Source organism: Psammomys obesus, unplaced genomic scaffold, assembly GCF_907164565.1.
Source record: "Psammomys obesus unplaced genomic scaffold, mPsaObe1.curated_primary_1811, whole genome shotgun sequence".
Lineage (NCBI taxonomy): Eukaryota > Metazoa > Chordata > Mammalia > Rodentia > Muridae > Psammomys > Psammomys obesus.
Genome location: NW_026585797.1, coordinates 29,525,273 through 29,539,979, shown reverse-complemented (window position 1 = coordinate 29,539,979; position 14,707 = coordinate 29,525,273). Strand labels below are relative to the sequence as shown.

General features: G+C 38.5%; 1 protein-coding gene across 1 annotated transcript in view; it reads right to left on the bottom strand.

Moving 5' to 3' along the window:
- The window catches only part of Tbc1d32 (TBC1 domain family member 32), a 233,866-nt gene that overhangs the window by 75,448 nt on the left and 143,711 nt on the right, over positions 1 to 14,707 (bottom strand). Inside the window, exon 23 of the mRNA XM_055599402.1 lies at positions 19 to 141. Within this exon, the coding sequence (XP_055455377.1) occupies positions 19 to 141 (123 nt within the window). The remainder of the gene's footprint in view (positions 1 to 18; positions 142 to 14,707) is intronic.

Sequence of the window (14,707 nt, the reverse complement as noted above, 5' to 3'; positions counted from 1 at the left end):
TTTGTTTGTTTTTCCAACCTGTGGTTCTCAGAGGTCTCAAAGGTGTTTTCTTCCTGAGCATGTAGTAACAGGTTGGATAGTTGATACTGAACCTCCAGTAAGAGAAGAGCATCCAGGTCACAGCAAATCACACTTAGTATCCTATACAGAAGAGAAAAGGAACAATCCTGTAACATGCAGTGTGGACAGTCTTAAAATTTCAAAGTGATCCCTAAGACTTACAGTACCAATCTCATAAGAATGTCTACAGAGTCACTTCAAGTTTGTTTTCATTTTCAGATAAGTCTCACTATGCAGCCCAGGTCAGCCGGGAACTTCCTCTGTACCATAGGCTGGTCTCAGACAGCAATCCTCTTGCCTCAGCTTTGCAAGTTCTGGGATTGCAGATTTTGGTACAACTGCATGCTTTACTTATTCAAAGCATACCTGAGCAAATTAAGATTTTTATCAAAAAAAAAAAAAAAAAGCTGTTTGATGGCATTTCTTAGAACTTGCCTACAATGATTCAAAGATTCTGAAACCAAACCAAAGTCCATGACAACAATTTAGAAAATTGTTCCCCTCAGCTTGCAGAAGTCAGCAAATGACCTGCTTTTTAGATTCAATACAGATGGAAGCCAAAGGAAGACTAGATATCTAGTTAAAGACTGAGCTGTTCAAATCCAAAAGCATGGAAAAAGGAAGAAAAAGAACACAATAGACAGTTTTAAACACAGAGCAACCTCAAGATTAGCCAATGGTAACTAGAAAAAATAGTGCAGAAAGGAGTTAAGGAAATGTGCAATGGGTATAACTCTTCTCCTGAGGTCCTGAGTTGAATACTCAGAGCCTATGTAAAAATCAAAAACAAACAAAAGACAGCTCAGTGTGGTTATGCCAGGCCTAGAGAGAGAAAATGAGAATGGCATCCCTGTAAAGACCTTGAGAAGGGCTTTCTTTCTCAAAGAGAGAGCTGCCATATTGAACATGACAGGAGGCCAGAAGAAGAGTGAAATCCCCAATTTTTTTTTTTACTTTTTCAGGCTTGGAGATAACCTAGAACCCCTGCACAGATGTAGCCATGGCAGTTTAGTTTCCAAGTGGGTTACATAGTAATGGGAAGAAGGACTGCCTCTGACATAATCTGATTGGCATGCTCTTTGATCACCTCCCCCTGAGTGGGGAGCAGCCTTACCAGGCCACAGAAGATGACAATGCAGCCACTCCTGATGAGATCTCATAGACTAAGATCAGAAGGAAGGAGAAAAGGACCTCCCCTATAAGTGGACTTGAGAAGAGGCATGCATGAAGAAGGGGAAGGGAGGGTGGGATCGAGAGGGGAGGAGGGAAGAGCTTATGGGGGGATACAAAGTGAATAAACTGTAATTAATAAAAAATTAAAAATGTATATAAAAAGAATTTTATTTGTAATATTTTGGTTAATATTGTCATAGTTAAAATGAATGAAAGTATTTTTTATAGCTAGAAACAACTAAAAAATTAAGAGAATAATGTAAAAAACTGCAATTATAAGGTAGAATAATTCTGGTCACTATTACAGAACAATCTGAAATTAGGTAGGGGTGGATTGTATAAATCAGTTAAGAATATATTATAATTTGGATAAGACAGGGGTTTAAAGCAGGATACCATAAGGATCAACTTAATGAAAGAGGAGTTTCATGTGGAAGACATAAACAGGTCTCATTAATCCTTTGATGCTCATGCCCTTGTGAACATCATGTGCTGAGCACAGATAGCACCTCCCTCTAGCCTGTTGAGTGCATTAAGAGAGTGGGTAGACGTTCTGAATGATATTATGAAATGCAGTGTTATGTGGTTTAGGACCTGTCCCGCCCTGTACATCCTACCTGCCCATTGGGCATGCAGTAGTTGGTGTGTTTGTTAGATAAACTGTTGGGTATCAAAGGACCTGTGCTGAAGCAACACTTACACAGTAACTTAACTGTGGTCATGCACCTAATTTCATCTCCGCACATAAGAATTTCTAATCTTACAATATTACCAGAATAAAGGTCAGTATGGCACAATGGAGTATTTTCAGAAAAGACAATATTGAGATAAATCTTAAAATATACAATTATGATTACTCAATACAGATACTATAATCTCCTATACTTAATTTATGAATAAAATATTTATCATAGTATACAAAAAGTACACTATATATATGCCTTAGTATTATACAAAATTTGAGGTATTCATTGTGGATCCTGGTATGTCGCCCTGTAAATAAGAGAAAAGGAACATAGTAGCAAACTCCAAGGCCAATATATAATCAACTAAAAGTATGATCCTCAATCCTCATTTAGAAAGACAAATGGGATATGCATTGAACGTATGACAGGAGTCTACTGCAGAAAGCATCTGAAAGACTCTACCTAGCAGTGCTCTAAAGTAGATACTAAGACTCATAACCAAACCTTCAGCAGAGTGCAGGGAATCATATGAAAGAAGGGGAGTTTGATGTGGAAAGGATAGGAGCTCCACAAGGACCAAACATATCTTGGCACAGGGTCTTTTCTGAGATGGACACTCAACCAAAGACCATGAGAGGATAAAACCTAGAACCTCTGCTCGGATGTGACCCGTGATAGCTCAGTAATCAATTAGTTTCCCATAGTGAGGGGAACAAGGACTATTTCTAACAGGAACTCAATGACTGGCTCTTTGACCTCCCCACCTCCCAAGGGAGGAGCAGTACTGTTAGGCCACAGAGGAGGACTTTGCAGCCAGTCCTGAAAATACCTGACAAAACGGAGTCATATGAAAGGGGAGGAGGTCCTCCCCTATCAGTGGACTTGGAAAGTAGCAGGGAGGAGATGAGGGAGGAAGGGTGGGATTGGGGAGGGAATGAGGGATACAGCTGGGATACAGAATTAACAAAATGTAACTAATGAGAATAACAAGAAAAATATAAATAAAAATTAAAAAAAGTATGATCCTACCTTTCAATTGATAAGAAGAAATCAACTAGAAATTATGAGGGGAGATTTATATACACATATAGACATATATATGTATGTATATAAATATGTATATATATAAGAATTATGTAGGGAAGCCGATAGGATAATACTTCAAAAACTCAATACACTTACTTATAATAGCGATGATCAATTGAACGTTGCCATGAAAAAAGAAAGCTTGCTAACAATAGCAAATCATATAATAGCTTTAAAATATCAAAAGCACAAGATCAGTATGAAAACAGCTATTAGTATATGACTTAAGGATATAAGCAGTCACAGATCCTATCTTCATGTTAAATTCACCAAAAGTGTGAATTCAATTTAAATATTTATAATCAAAACTTCTTTCACTATAGTAGTGATGAGTTAAACAATTTTAAAGAGTTAATCAAATAATTTATATATATTTTATAACCCAACAGATATTTCTCCCCATCAAGTGGTTACTACTTTCCAAAACTGGGAGAGGTATAGCACACTTCACTTAGTAGTTAACCCCACAAACATACAGTCGCTGCCAACATCTCACCCACAGGAACCAGAAGCAAGGAGGTCAAGGGCCCAGTGTCACGTCAGCTTCACAATCAGTCACATGGGGATGAAGCCACATACATTATATATATGCTACACAAAACACTGTAAGAGAGGGGAGTCCAAGATGGTGGTGACCAGCATGCACCTTATCTGAGGGGCAGAGAATTCCAAACTCTAAAGCTGGTGAGTGGAGGGATAGCTGAAGCCAGAGCATCGACATTGAGGCTTCCTGGGCCAGAGGGGACAACCAAGAGCTGGGACAGTTTGGACCCAAGTCACCCCTGGATATCTCTTGGAATGAGAGTGGTGAATATTCAACCCCCCTGCACTTCCCCTTGCCCAAAGCACGGACCTCCCTGCTCTGTGACTGAGACAGCAGAGGCAGGCATCCCAGTTCTGTGACTGTTAGCTGCTGTACAGGCTTCCCAGGTCCATGCTGGCTACAGGCTGCTGTATGGGCCTCTCAGGTATGCAGCAGCAGCAAGGTGGCGGCTAGCCCAAACAGGAGCCTTCGTGCTTGGTGACTGAGATGGCAGAGGAGGCTACCCCAAGTACAGGTTTCCCTGCCCTGAGGCCAAACAGCGGGCACCACTGAGCTCACAGATCTCCTACACTCTCATTTTCTCCAGCAGGCACAAATCTGAGAGTAGAGAAAAGGAGGACCCTGTCTTTTCCAAGTAAGCCTACAAGCAAGTGAGTAAACCTTTAAGTGAGTGTGTGCAGAGCCCCAGATCCAGGGTCCCTCTACACTAGCAGCCAGACATCAGATCCCTCCCACCCAAATACACAGTGGGTACAAAATAGGGATCCTTGAGACAGGGTTCTCAACACTGAAACACCTGTTCTGTGGGTCTCCCAATGGAAACCAGGCAAACAGTTCCTGGAGCCCAGACAGATCTGAATACCTGGAGCACAGTATGACAAACCTGTAGGCCACTGAGGTATTCAGGGCACCTGCACAAGTACATTGCATCCTCAAACAAAACTGGCTCCCACACCCCTTCCTGCACTTAAGTTCCACATTCCAGGCATCTACACGCTCTAGCAACTTGTCCTTCAAGGCACACTTCCACACACACGACCATGCTTGAGCACATGCACCTGAGACCTTCCTCCATTACCTATAGCTGAAACACCAACATCCACTCTCAAACCGGTGGACCTCTCTCATCTTCCTGAAGAATACTCCAGACACCAGAGAAAGGTGGAACCAGTCTGAAGTACAAACTCCAGGAACAAAAAACGAAGGTTACAAATAAACAGATGAATAGAGTTCAGCTTAAGAACACATCCAACAAAAATCAGGACATCATGGCTTCACCAGCAACCCCCAAAATCAATGGATATTCTATTTGATTGGAAATACAGGAAAATGATCTCAAATCTATGGTTATCCAATTATTAGAGGCACATATGAGGAAATGGACACAACTCTCAAAAAATACAGGCAAATGAAGCCAAACAAATACAGGCACGTGTAGAGGTACAAGTAGTGGCATAGAGAGAAAACAAACAAAAATATAGAAGTTCCTCAAGGAAAGACAGGAATCCACATTCAAACAGATGAAATCAATGGTGCAAGGCATGGAAACAGAACTAGAATCAATAAAGAAAACACAAACTGAGAAAACCCTGGAGCTGGAGAACTTAGAGAAAAGATCAGGAAACACAAAGGTAAGCATCACCAATAGAATACAAGAGATGGAAGAGTATCTCGAGTGCTGAAGATATACTTGAAGAAACTGACAGTTCTCTCACAGAAAAAGTAAAATCCAAAAGGATCCAAACACAAAACATCCAAGAAATCATGGATGCCATGAAAAGATGAAATTTAAGACTAATAGGAATAGATTAAAAAGAAGATTCCAGGCTCCAAGGTCCAGAAAATATATTCAAGAAAATCATAAAATAAAAGTTTCCCAACTTAAAAAAAAAAAGATGTCCATAAACATACAAGAGGCCTACAGAACACCAAATAGACTAGACCACAAAAGAAACTCCTCACACCACATTATAGTCAAAACACTAAATCTATAGAACCAAGAAAAAATATTAAAAACAGGAAGGAAAAAAAGGCCAAGTAACATATAAAGGTAAATCTATCAGAATCACACCGGACTTCTCAACTGAAACTATGAGAACCAGAAGGGGCTGGGTAGATGTTATGTAGACTCTAAGAGACCACAGATACCAACCCAGACTACTATACCCTGCAAAGCTTACAATCAACATAGATGGAGAAAACAAAATATTCCATGACAAAACTAAATTTAAAAATCTCATACAAAAACCAAGGACTATTCATGGAGATAACCTAGAACTCCTGCACAGATGTAGCCCATGGCAGTTCAGTGTCCAAGTGGGTTACATAGTAAAGGAAAGAGGGACTGCCTCTGACATAATCTGATTGGCCTGCTCTTTGATCATCTCCCCCTGAGTGGGGAGCAGCCTTACCAGGCCACAGAAGAGGACAATGCAGTCACTTTTGATGAGAACTGATAGACTAAGATCAGAAAGGAGAGGAGAACCTCCCCTATCAGTGGACTTGGGAAGGAACATGCATGCAGAAAGGGGAGGAAGGGTGGGATGGGGAGGGGAGGAGGGAGGGGCTTATGGGGGGATATAAAATGAATAAAGTGTAATTAATAAAAAATTTTTAAAAAGTTTAAAAAAATGTCTACACAGCAACCCAGCCCTACAGAAGATACTAGAAGGAAACTACAATCCAATGAAAACAACTACACCCAAGAAAACACTGGATATAACTTCAGAACAAAAAATTAAAAGAAAACAAGCATTGAAACATAGTAACACCACCGACTACACAATAAAAGGAACTGACATTCATTGGTCACTATTACCTGTCAAAATCAATGGACTCAATTCTCCAATAAAAAGACAGATTAACAGAATGGTTGAAGAAACAGGATCCAAAATTCTGCTGCATCCATGAAGCACAACTCTGCAACAAAGATAAACACTACCTCAGAATAAAGGGCTAGAAAAGTGTTTTTCAAGCAAATGGACCCAGAAAACAAGCTGGGGTAGTTATCTTGATGTCTAATAAAACAGACTCAACCAAAATTAAACAAAAATAAACGAGGAGAGATACTTCATTCTCATAAAAAAAAAAAATCCACAGGAGGACATCACAGTCCTGAACATCTATGCCACAAATACAAGAGCACCTGCATTTGTAAATGAAACATTATTAAAGCTGAAATCACACATTGATCCCAACACCTTAATAATGGGAGACATACAACATTCCACTTTTACCAAGGGACAGATCATCTAGACAGAAGCTAAATAGGGAAATAATGACACAGAGGTCCTAAATAAAATAGACCTAATAGATGTCTACAGAATTTTTCACCCAAACTCAAAAGGGTATACCTTCTTTTCAGCACCTCGTGAAACCTTCTACAAAATTGACCATGTAGTCGGGCACAAAGCAAATCTCGACAGTATAAGAATCAAAATAATCCCTTGTTTCCTATCATACCACAATGGACTAAAACTAGACCTCAAAAACAGCAGGAATAACAAAAAGCCTACATAAACATGAAAACTCAACAACTCTCTACTCTGACAGCTTGGTCAGGGAAGAAGAGAAAAAAGAAATCAGAGACATCCTAAAATTCAATGAAAATGAAGGCACAACATATCCAATCTTATGGGAAACAATGAAAGAAGTGCTAAAAGGAAGGCACTAAGTGCCTCCAGAAAGAGGTTGGAGACATCTCATACAAGCTATTTAACAGCACACCTAAAAGCCTTAGAGGAAAAGAAAAGGAGCAGACACACACAAGAGGAGTAGACAACTGGAAATAATCAAACTCAAGCTGAAATCAATGAATTAGAAACAATTCAAAGAATCAATAAGACCAAGAACTGGTTCTTTGAGAGAATCAACAAGAGAGACAAACCCTGAGCCAAACTAACTAAAAGACATAGAAAGACTATCCAAATCAGCAAAATCAGAAATGAAAAGGAGAACATAACAACAGACACTGAGGAAATCCAAACAATCATTAGGTCTTACTACAAAAGCCTATATGCCACAAAATTTGAAAATCTAAATGAAATGGACAATTTTCTTGATAGATTCCACTTGCCAAAATTAAATCAATATCAGGTAAATAGATTGAATAGTCCTATATCCCCCATGGAAACAGAAGCAATAATCAAAAGACTACCTTCCAAAAAAAAAAACCTAGGGCCAGATGGTTTCAGCGCAGAATTATATCAGAACTTCAAAGAAGAGCAAACTTCAATTCTCTTTAAAATTTTCCGTAAAATAAAAACAGTAGGAACATTACTAAACTCATTCTATGAAGCTACAGTCACCTTGATACCTAAACCATACAAAGACCCAACAAAAAAAAGAGAACTTCAGACCTATCTCTCTTATGAACATTGATGCAAAAATACTCAATAAAACACTTGCAAACAGAATCCAAGAACACCTAAAAGGTATCATTCACCATGACCAAGTAAGCTTCATCACAGGCATACTAGAGTAATAAGACAATTAGAGTAGAACAATGGGATACAAATCGGAAAGGAAGAAGTCAAAGAATCACTACCAATATTTGCAGATGATATGATAATATACATGAGTGACCCGAAAAATTCAACCAGAGAACTCTTTCAGTGGATAAAGACCTTTAGCAAAGTGGCTGGACACAAATTAACTCCAAAAAATCAGTAGCCATCCTGTATACAAAGGACAAAGGGCAGAGAAAGAAATTAGGGAAACTACACCCTTCATAATAGCCACTAATAACATAAAGTACCTTGGTGTGACTCTAACAATGCAAGTTAAAGACTTGTATGAAAAAAAGTTCAAGCCTCTGAAGAAAGAAATTAAAGAAGGTATCAGAAGATGGAAAGAGCTCCCAGGTTCATGGATCGGTATGAATAACATAGTGAAAATGGCCATCTTGCCATAAGTAATCTACAGATTCAATGCAATTCCCATCAAAATACCAACATAATGCTTGCAGACCTTGAGAGAACAAATCTCAAGTTCACATGGAAAAACAAAAAACCCAAAATTACTAAAACAATCGTGTGCAACAACAGATCGTCTGGAGGTACCTCCATCTCTGTCTGATCTCAAGCTGTACTACAGAGCAATAGTAATGAAAACTGCATGGTACCAACATAGAAACAGAATGACAGATCAATGGAATCAAATAGAAGACAGAGAAATAAATCCACACACCTACAGATACTTGATTTTTTGCAAAGAAGCCAAAATCATACAATGGAAAAAAAAAAAAGACAGCATCTTCAACAAATGGTGCTGGTCTAATTGGATGTCTACAGGTAGAAAAATGCAAATATATCCATAGTTATCATCCTGCACAAAACTAGGGTCCAACTGGATCAAAGTCCTCAACATAAAAGCAGACACACTATACATGTTAGAAGAAAAATTGGGGAAGAGCCGTGAACTCATTGGCACAGGAGACAACTTCCTGAACAGAACATCAACAGCACAGGCTCTAAGATCAACAATCAATAAACTGTACTTCACAAAACTGAAAAACTTCTGAAAGCAATGGATACTGTCTTTAGGAGAAAAAGACAGACTACAGACTGGGAAAGGATCTTTACTAAGCCTATATCTATCAGAGGGCTAATATCCAGAATATATAAAGAACTCAAGAAGTTAAAAAGCAATAAAGCAAGTAATCCAATTAAAAATTGAGTACAGAGCTAAACAGAGAATTCTCAATAGTGGAATATCGAATTGCCAAGAAACACATAAAGAAATGTTCAACATTTTTAGTCAAAAGGGAAATGCAAATCAAAACGACCCTGAGATTTCACCTTACACCCGTTAGAAAGGCTAAGATCAAAAACTCAAGTGACAATACAAGCTGGAGAGGATGTGGAGAAAGGGGAACCCTCCTCTATTGCTGGTGGGAATGTAACCTTGTAAAAACACTTTGAAAATCAATCTCACACTTTCTCAGACAAGTAGGAAGAGTGCCTCCTCAAGATCCAGCAACTGCACTCCTAGGCATATATCCAAAATGTGCTCAAGTACACAACAAGGACATTTAGTCTTCAATGTTTGTAGCAGCTTTATTTGTAATAGCCAGAATCTGGAAACAACCCAGATGTCCCTCAACGGAGGAATGGATACAGAGATTGTGGTACATTTACACAATGGAATACTACTCAGAAATTAAAAAAAAAAAAAGAAATCATGAAATTTGCAGGCAAATGGTGGTCATCCTCAGTGAGATCATCCTCAGTGAGGTATCCTAGAAGCAGAAAGACAGACATAGTATGTACTCACTTATAAGTGGATATTAGACATATAGTATAGGATAAACATACTAAAATCTGTACACCTAAAGAAGCTAAGCAAGAAGGAGAACCCTGGGTAAGATGATCAATCCTCACTCATGGATACTGTCTTTAGGAGAAAATGACAGACTACAGACTGGGAAAGGATCTTTACTAAGCCTATGTCTGTCAGAGGATGAACATCGGAAGAGGGAGAAAACAGGGAACAGGACAGGAGCCTACCACAGAGGGCCTCTGAAAAACTTTACCCAGCAGAGCATCAAAGCAGATACTGAGACTCATGGCCAAACTTTGGGCAGAGTGCAGGGAATCTTACGAAAGAAGTGGGAGACAGAAAGACCTAGAGGGGTCAGGAGCTCTACAAGGAGAGCAAAAGGACCAAAATGTCTGAGCACGGGGGTCTTTTCTGAGACTGAGACTCCAACCCAGGGCCATGCATGGAGACAACCTAGAACCCCTGCATAGATGTAGCCCATGGCAGCTCAGTATTCAAGTGGGTTCCCTAGTAAGGGGAACAGGGACTGTCTCTGACATGAACTCATTGGTTGGCTCTTTTATCACCTCCCACTGATTGGGGAGCAGCCTTGCCAGGCCAGAGAGGAAGACAATGCAGACAGTCCTGATGAGACCTGATAGGCTAAGGTCAGATGGAAGGGGAGAAGGACCTCCTCTATCAGTGGACTTGGAGAGGGGCATGGGAGGAGGTAAGGGAGGAAGGGTGGAATTGGGAGGGAATGAGGGAGGTTGCTACAGCTGGGATTACAATGTGAATAAAGTGTAATTTATAAAAAAAGAAAAAGAAAAAAAAAAACACTGTAAGAATGAAAACAAGTCCATGTAAACCTTTTATAAGGAAAACTATAAAATTTTAATGAGTATAATTAAACAATCCTTAATTAAATGGAGATATACAGTACTTTTAAGATTAAAAAAACTCAATATTATAAGGATGCCAATTCATTCAGTAGTGATTAGAGAATGGATACAATGAGGACTATATACCTAGTAATGGGGTCAGTGTGACAAGCTGATTCTAAATTTTATGTGGCAAGACAAGATCAGAGAGTAGGCAGGATATTTTCTCTTAAAAAAAAAAAAAGGACTTTCCCTACCACTATTTATAACCTATTATAGAGGTATAAAGTAACTAAAACAACTTGATATTCATTCATGAATAAACAAAAAAGTAGTGAATGAAATGGGAAATTTGAAAAGACCTTTGTCTGTCTGAGAATTATGGGACTGCAAGCGCACACACGTGCGTGAACACACACGCACACACGCACGTGTGTGCATATATGATTAATGTCTAACATGTCATGTACATTGTTAACAACGGAGAACACTCTGAATATACCCGTACAGATAACACAGGGCATGTTCATACAATAAAATATTTTATGATATTAAAATTAAACTACAAGTACATGTTATATTAATTTAAGTAACGCTACATAGAAAAAGCCAGACACAACAGGATATATATTTTGTGACATTATTAATTTAAAGCCAGGGAGCAACATTTTAATTGTTGTTTAAGAAATTCATGTTCAGACAATAAAATATTAATAAAAAATTACTCAAAAAAATTAAAATAATAGTAACCATTAGGGGAAAAAGAAGTAGCCATGAGAAAACAAATAAAATAATATTAGCAAATTCTTACTTGATCAGGATTGCATGGGTAACTGTTCTATAACAGTTTATTAAACTGCATGTTTAAATTGTGTTTAATCTTTATATTTCATTAAAAACAGTGTTGTGCTACAGTGGATAGGAAGGAGAGTATATCATTATATCCATAAGAAGTATAAATGTGTTTGTGACACATGGACAGATAAAGAATAATAACTAAGTACATTTAAATGATGATGCACACATATTTTTGCCAGACTTGATATCAACTAATACCATTTGCTACTTAATTATGCATTCATCTAATAAACAAATCTTAATGGCTCACTAATTATACCAGCATATTTGTATAAATCAGCAGATAGACTAAACAGAGAAGGAAACAGAGCTTGAATAAAAGAATATTATTTTTCCAATGTGATATTAAATCTAAGTTCACAAAGCAAATAAGAGTATGCAATTATTTTGGTATTTTGTTTTAAAAATAAAACAAGAAAAATGAATGGAAATTTTGTTTCAAATCTTACATGTGAGATTTACAAGCAAAAAACTGTCAGGTTTGAATCTGTTCAAACCAACTGAAATCATGAAGGAAAAAAAAAATACTTGTTTTACATTTGAAACAACAAGGTTATATTCAGAAGTATTCCTTCAAGGCAAACCTAGTCTACACAGTCAGTTCCAGGACAGCCAATGCTATAAAATGAGAACATGTCAAAACAACAACAAAAATCTTCGAACAAAATTCAACAATTATCTATCTTAAATCCAAAGTCACTGGTAAATCATATAAGTTTTCAGAACTTTTTACAGTGAAAAAAATACAAAATACCATTTAAAGTAAATTTCTATAATTTTATCAACATCAAATTAAACTTAAGTCTTAGAAGGGTGTATATATGAATAGCACTAATATGAGTAGAAAATAGAGGAATTGCTGCCCCACAAAAAATCTTAGCTACCAGTGTATTCTCTATTTCAAACAACACTAATGCACTCAATTTTGAACTTGTGGTCTCTAGGAAGTCAGACAGTCTAGTACACAAAAGAGCTTGTTTGCCTACAAAAAATCTTTTTTTATTTATGATTTTTATTTTTTATATTAATTACAGGTTATTTACTTTGTATTCCAGCTGTAGTTCCCTCTCTTATTCCCTCCAAATCTTACCCTCCCTCCCTCCCTCATCTCCTCCCTGCCCCTCTCTAAGTCCACTGGTAGGGGAGGTCCTTATCCCCTTCCATCTGATCCTATTTTATCAGGTCTTATCAGGATTGGCTGCAATGTCCTCCTCTGTGGCCTAGCAAGGTTGCTCCTCCTTCGGGGGTCTGGGAGGGGGGGAGGTACGGAGGGGAGGTCAAAGAGCTAGCCATTGAGTTCATGTCAGAGACAGTCCCTGTTCCTCTTACTAGGGAAACCCACTTGGATGCTGAGCTGCCATGGGCTATGTCTGAGCAGGGGTTCTAGGTTATATCCATGCATGGTCCTTGGTTGAAAATCTTTAAAAGTATGGCATGAGACTCAATATGGAGAATCCAAGCCCTTTTGTTACTAGGAAAGCATCCAGACAGCTGTGGAAATACCCAGTCAAGTGGCTAGCCTCAACTGAGTTAGGCTTACTGACAACATCCATGAATGGCTTGCTCACCTCACCTACAGTGCTGAAGGCTGAATCCTCATCTCTACTAGACACCTGAATCACCTCTGTGGAACTACTTTGTACATAGTTCTCATCACCATTATGTCTTTTTCTTCCTGGCTCTAGCAAAGGTAGTCCTTTTATAAATAAATACAGAAATACATAAGGCATATTCCATATTAAAACAATCCCAATTTAGGAGCCATATTTGTACCTACTACAAAAAGGGGGAGAAAGAAGTACAGGTGTTAATACACAGCCAAGCAAGAGATTTTTCCTAAGTCTTCCTGTAGAAGCAGAAATCACTCACACATTTAATGTTGCCATCAAAACACTCTGAAACACCTAAAAACAGACATGTGCTTCAGTAAACAAACTTTTCACACACAACCAAGGAATTGGAATTCCTGTCTACTCTCTCCGGTGTTGTTTCCCTATGCCCTGTTATAATACATAATGTATCTTCTCATTATGTGCAATGAAATGTTATCATATAAGCTCCCTTTATAGGAATGGATCAGCATAGGCTATATAACCGCCCTGATGATGTAACAGGGTAACAGTTGTCTCAGCCAAAGCCATCTTTGGTTTTTTCCCCCCCTGCCCTGAAAAGTCCAGTGGGAAAGCGACCAACCATGTTCTATAAATTCAGGGTTGAAATGCCCAGCTAACTGCATGTTCTTTGCTTTTGTTAAATTTCTTACTTGCTTCCCTGTGCAACTGCCAACCTGAGTTTTTCTATATTCTTTGTCAAAAGCAAAAACAAACAAAGAAACACCTCCTGTAATATGCATTCAGGGCTGCTCTGTGAGAAGTGAGTCTCTCCTGGCAGATGCCAGCTTATTACAAACTCACAATTTGAACTTTGGTCCTGCTGCGTGGTATCTGGGTTTTTACCCGATAACAATGACTTGGTCAATATGAGTACCAGAAGGTAGGTGCTTCCACCTGGTAGAGAGAGAAATGCATTTGCTATTCTTTCCAGATTTAGTGCAAGACAGTCTCCTAGTGTGGAATCCTCTAAGAGGCCGTCAAGAAGGGCTATTCTAATGATAACACAATAGTAACTGACGGAGGAGAAAGTAGCTGCCTCTAAATGTTTAACGACTAGAGGCGAAGAGATTCTTAAAAATTGAGAGGCTAACCATCTCAGTAAAACTTCAGTAACTAAAATGCTTCACAAATTGCTAAATCTTCTAGTGCGATATGTAATTTTTGCCTCTTTGAGCTTTGGGAGAAGCAGGTACTGTTTGTACATTGCTCTGAACTTATCAACTCTGCCAGTTGTGTGTGACTCAGGGCAGAAATAAAACCTGGATCCAAGTCAGTCTCCACATCTAACAAGCCCATCATTTGGGCTTTTAACCCAGTAAACTCAACAATAGTCTACATTTCTGTGACAGATTGAGGGTGACAAGCATGTCTGGCAAAATGAACCACAGAAACTGCACACAAACTCCTCAAATCCTGGAGTAATTCCAATTGCTTTTGTTAAAGAAAAAAAAAAGTCCCATTTTGTTCTTATTTTGAGAAAATAACTGCAAGCTCTCACAGGGCCATTCTGTCCATCATCCCTTTTGGGCATCTCACAGGGAGCTGAGG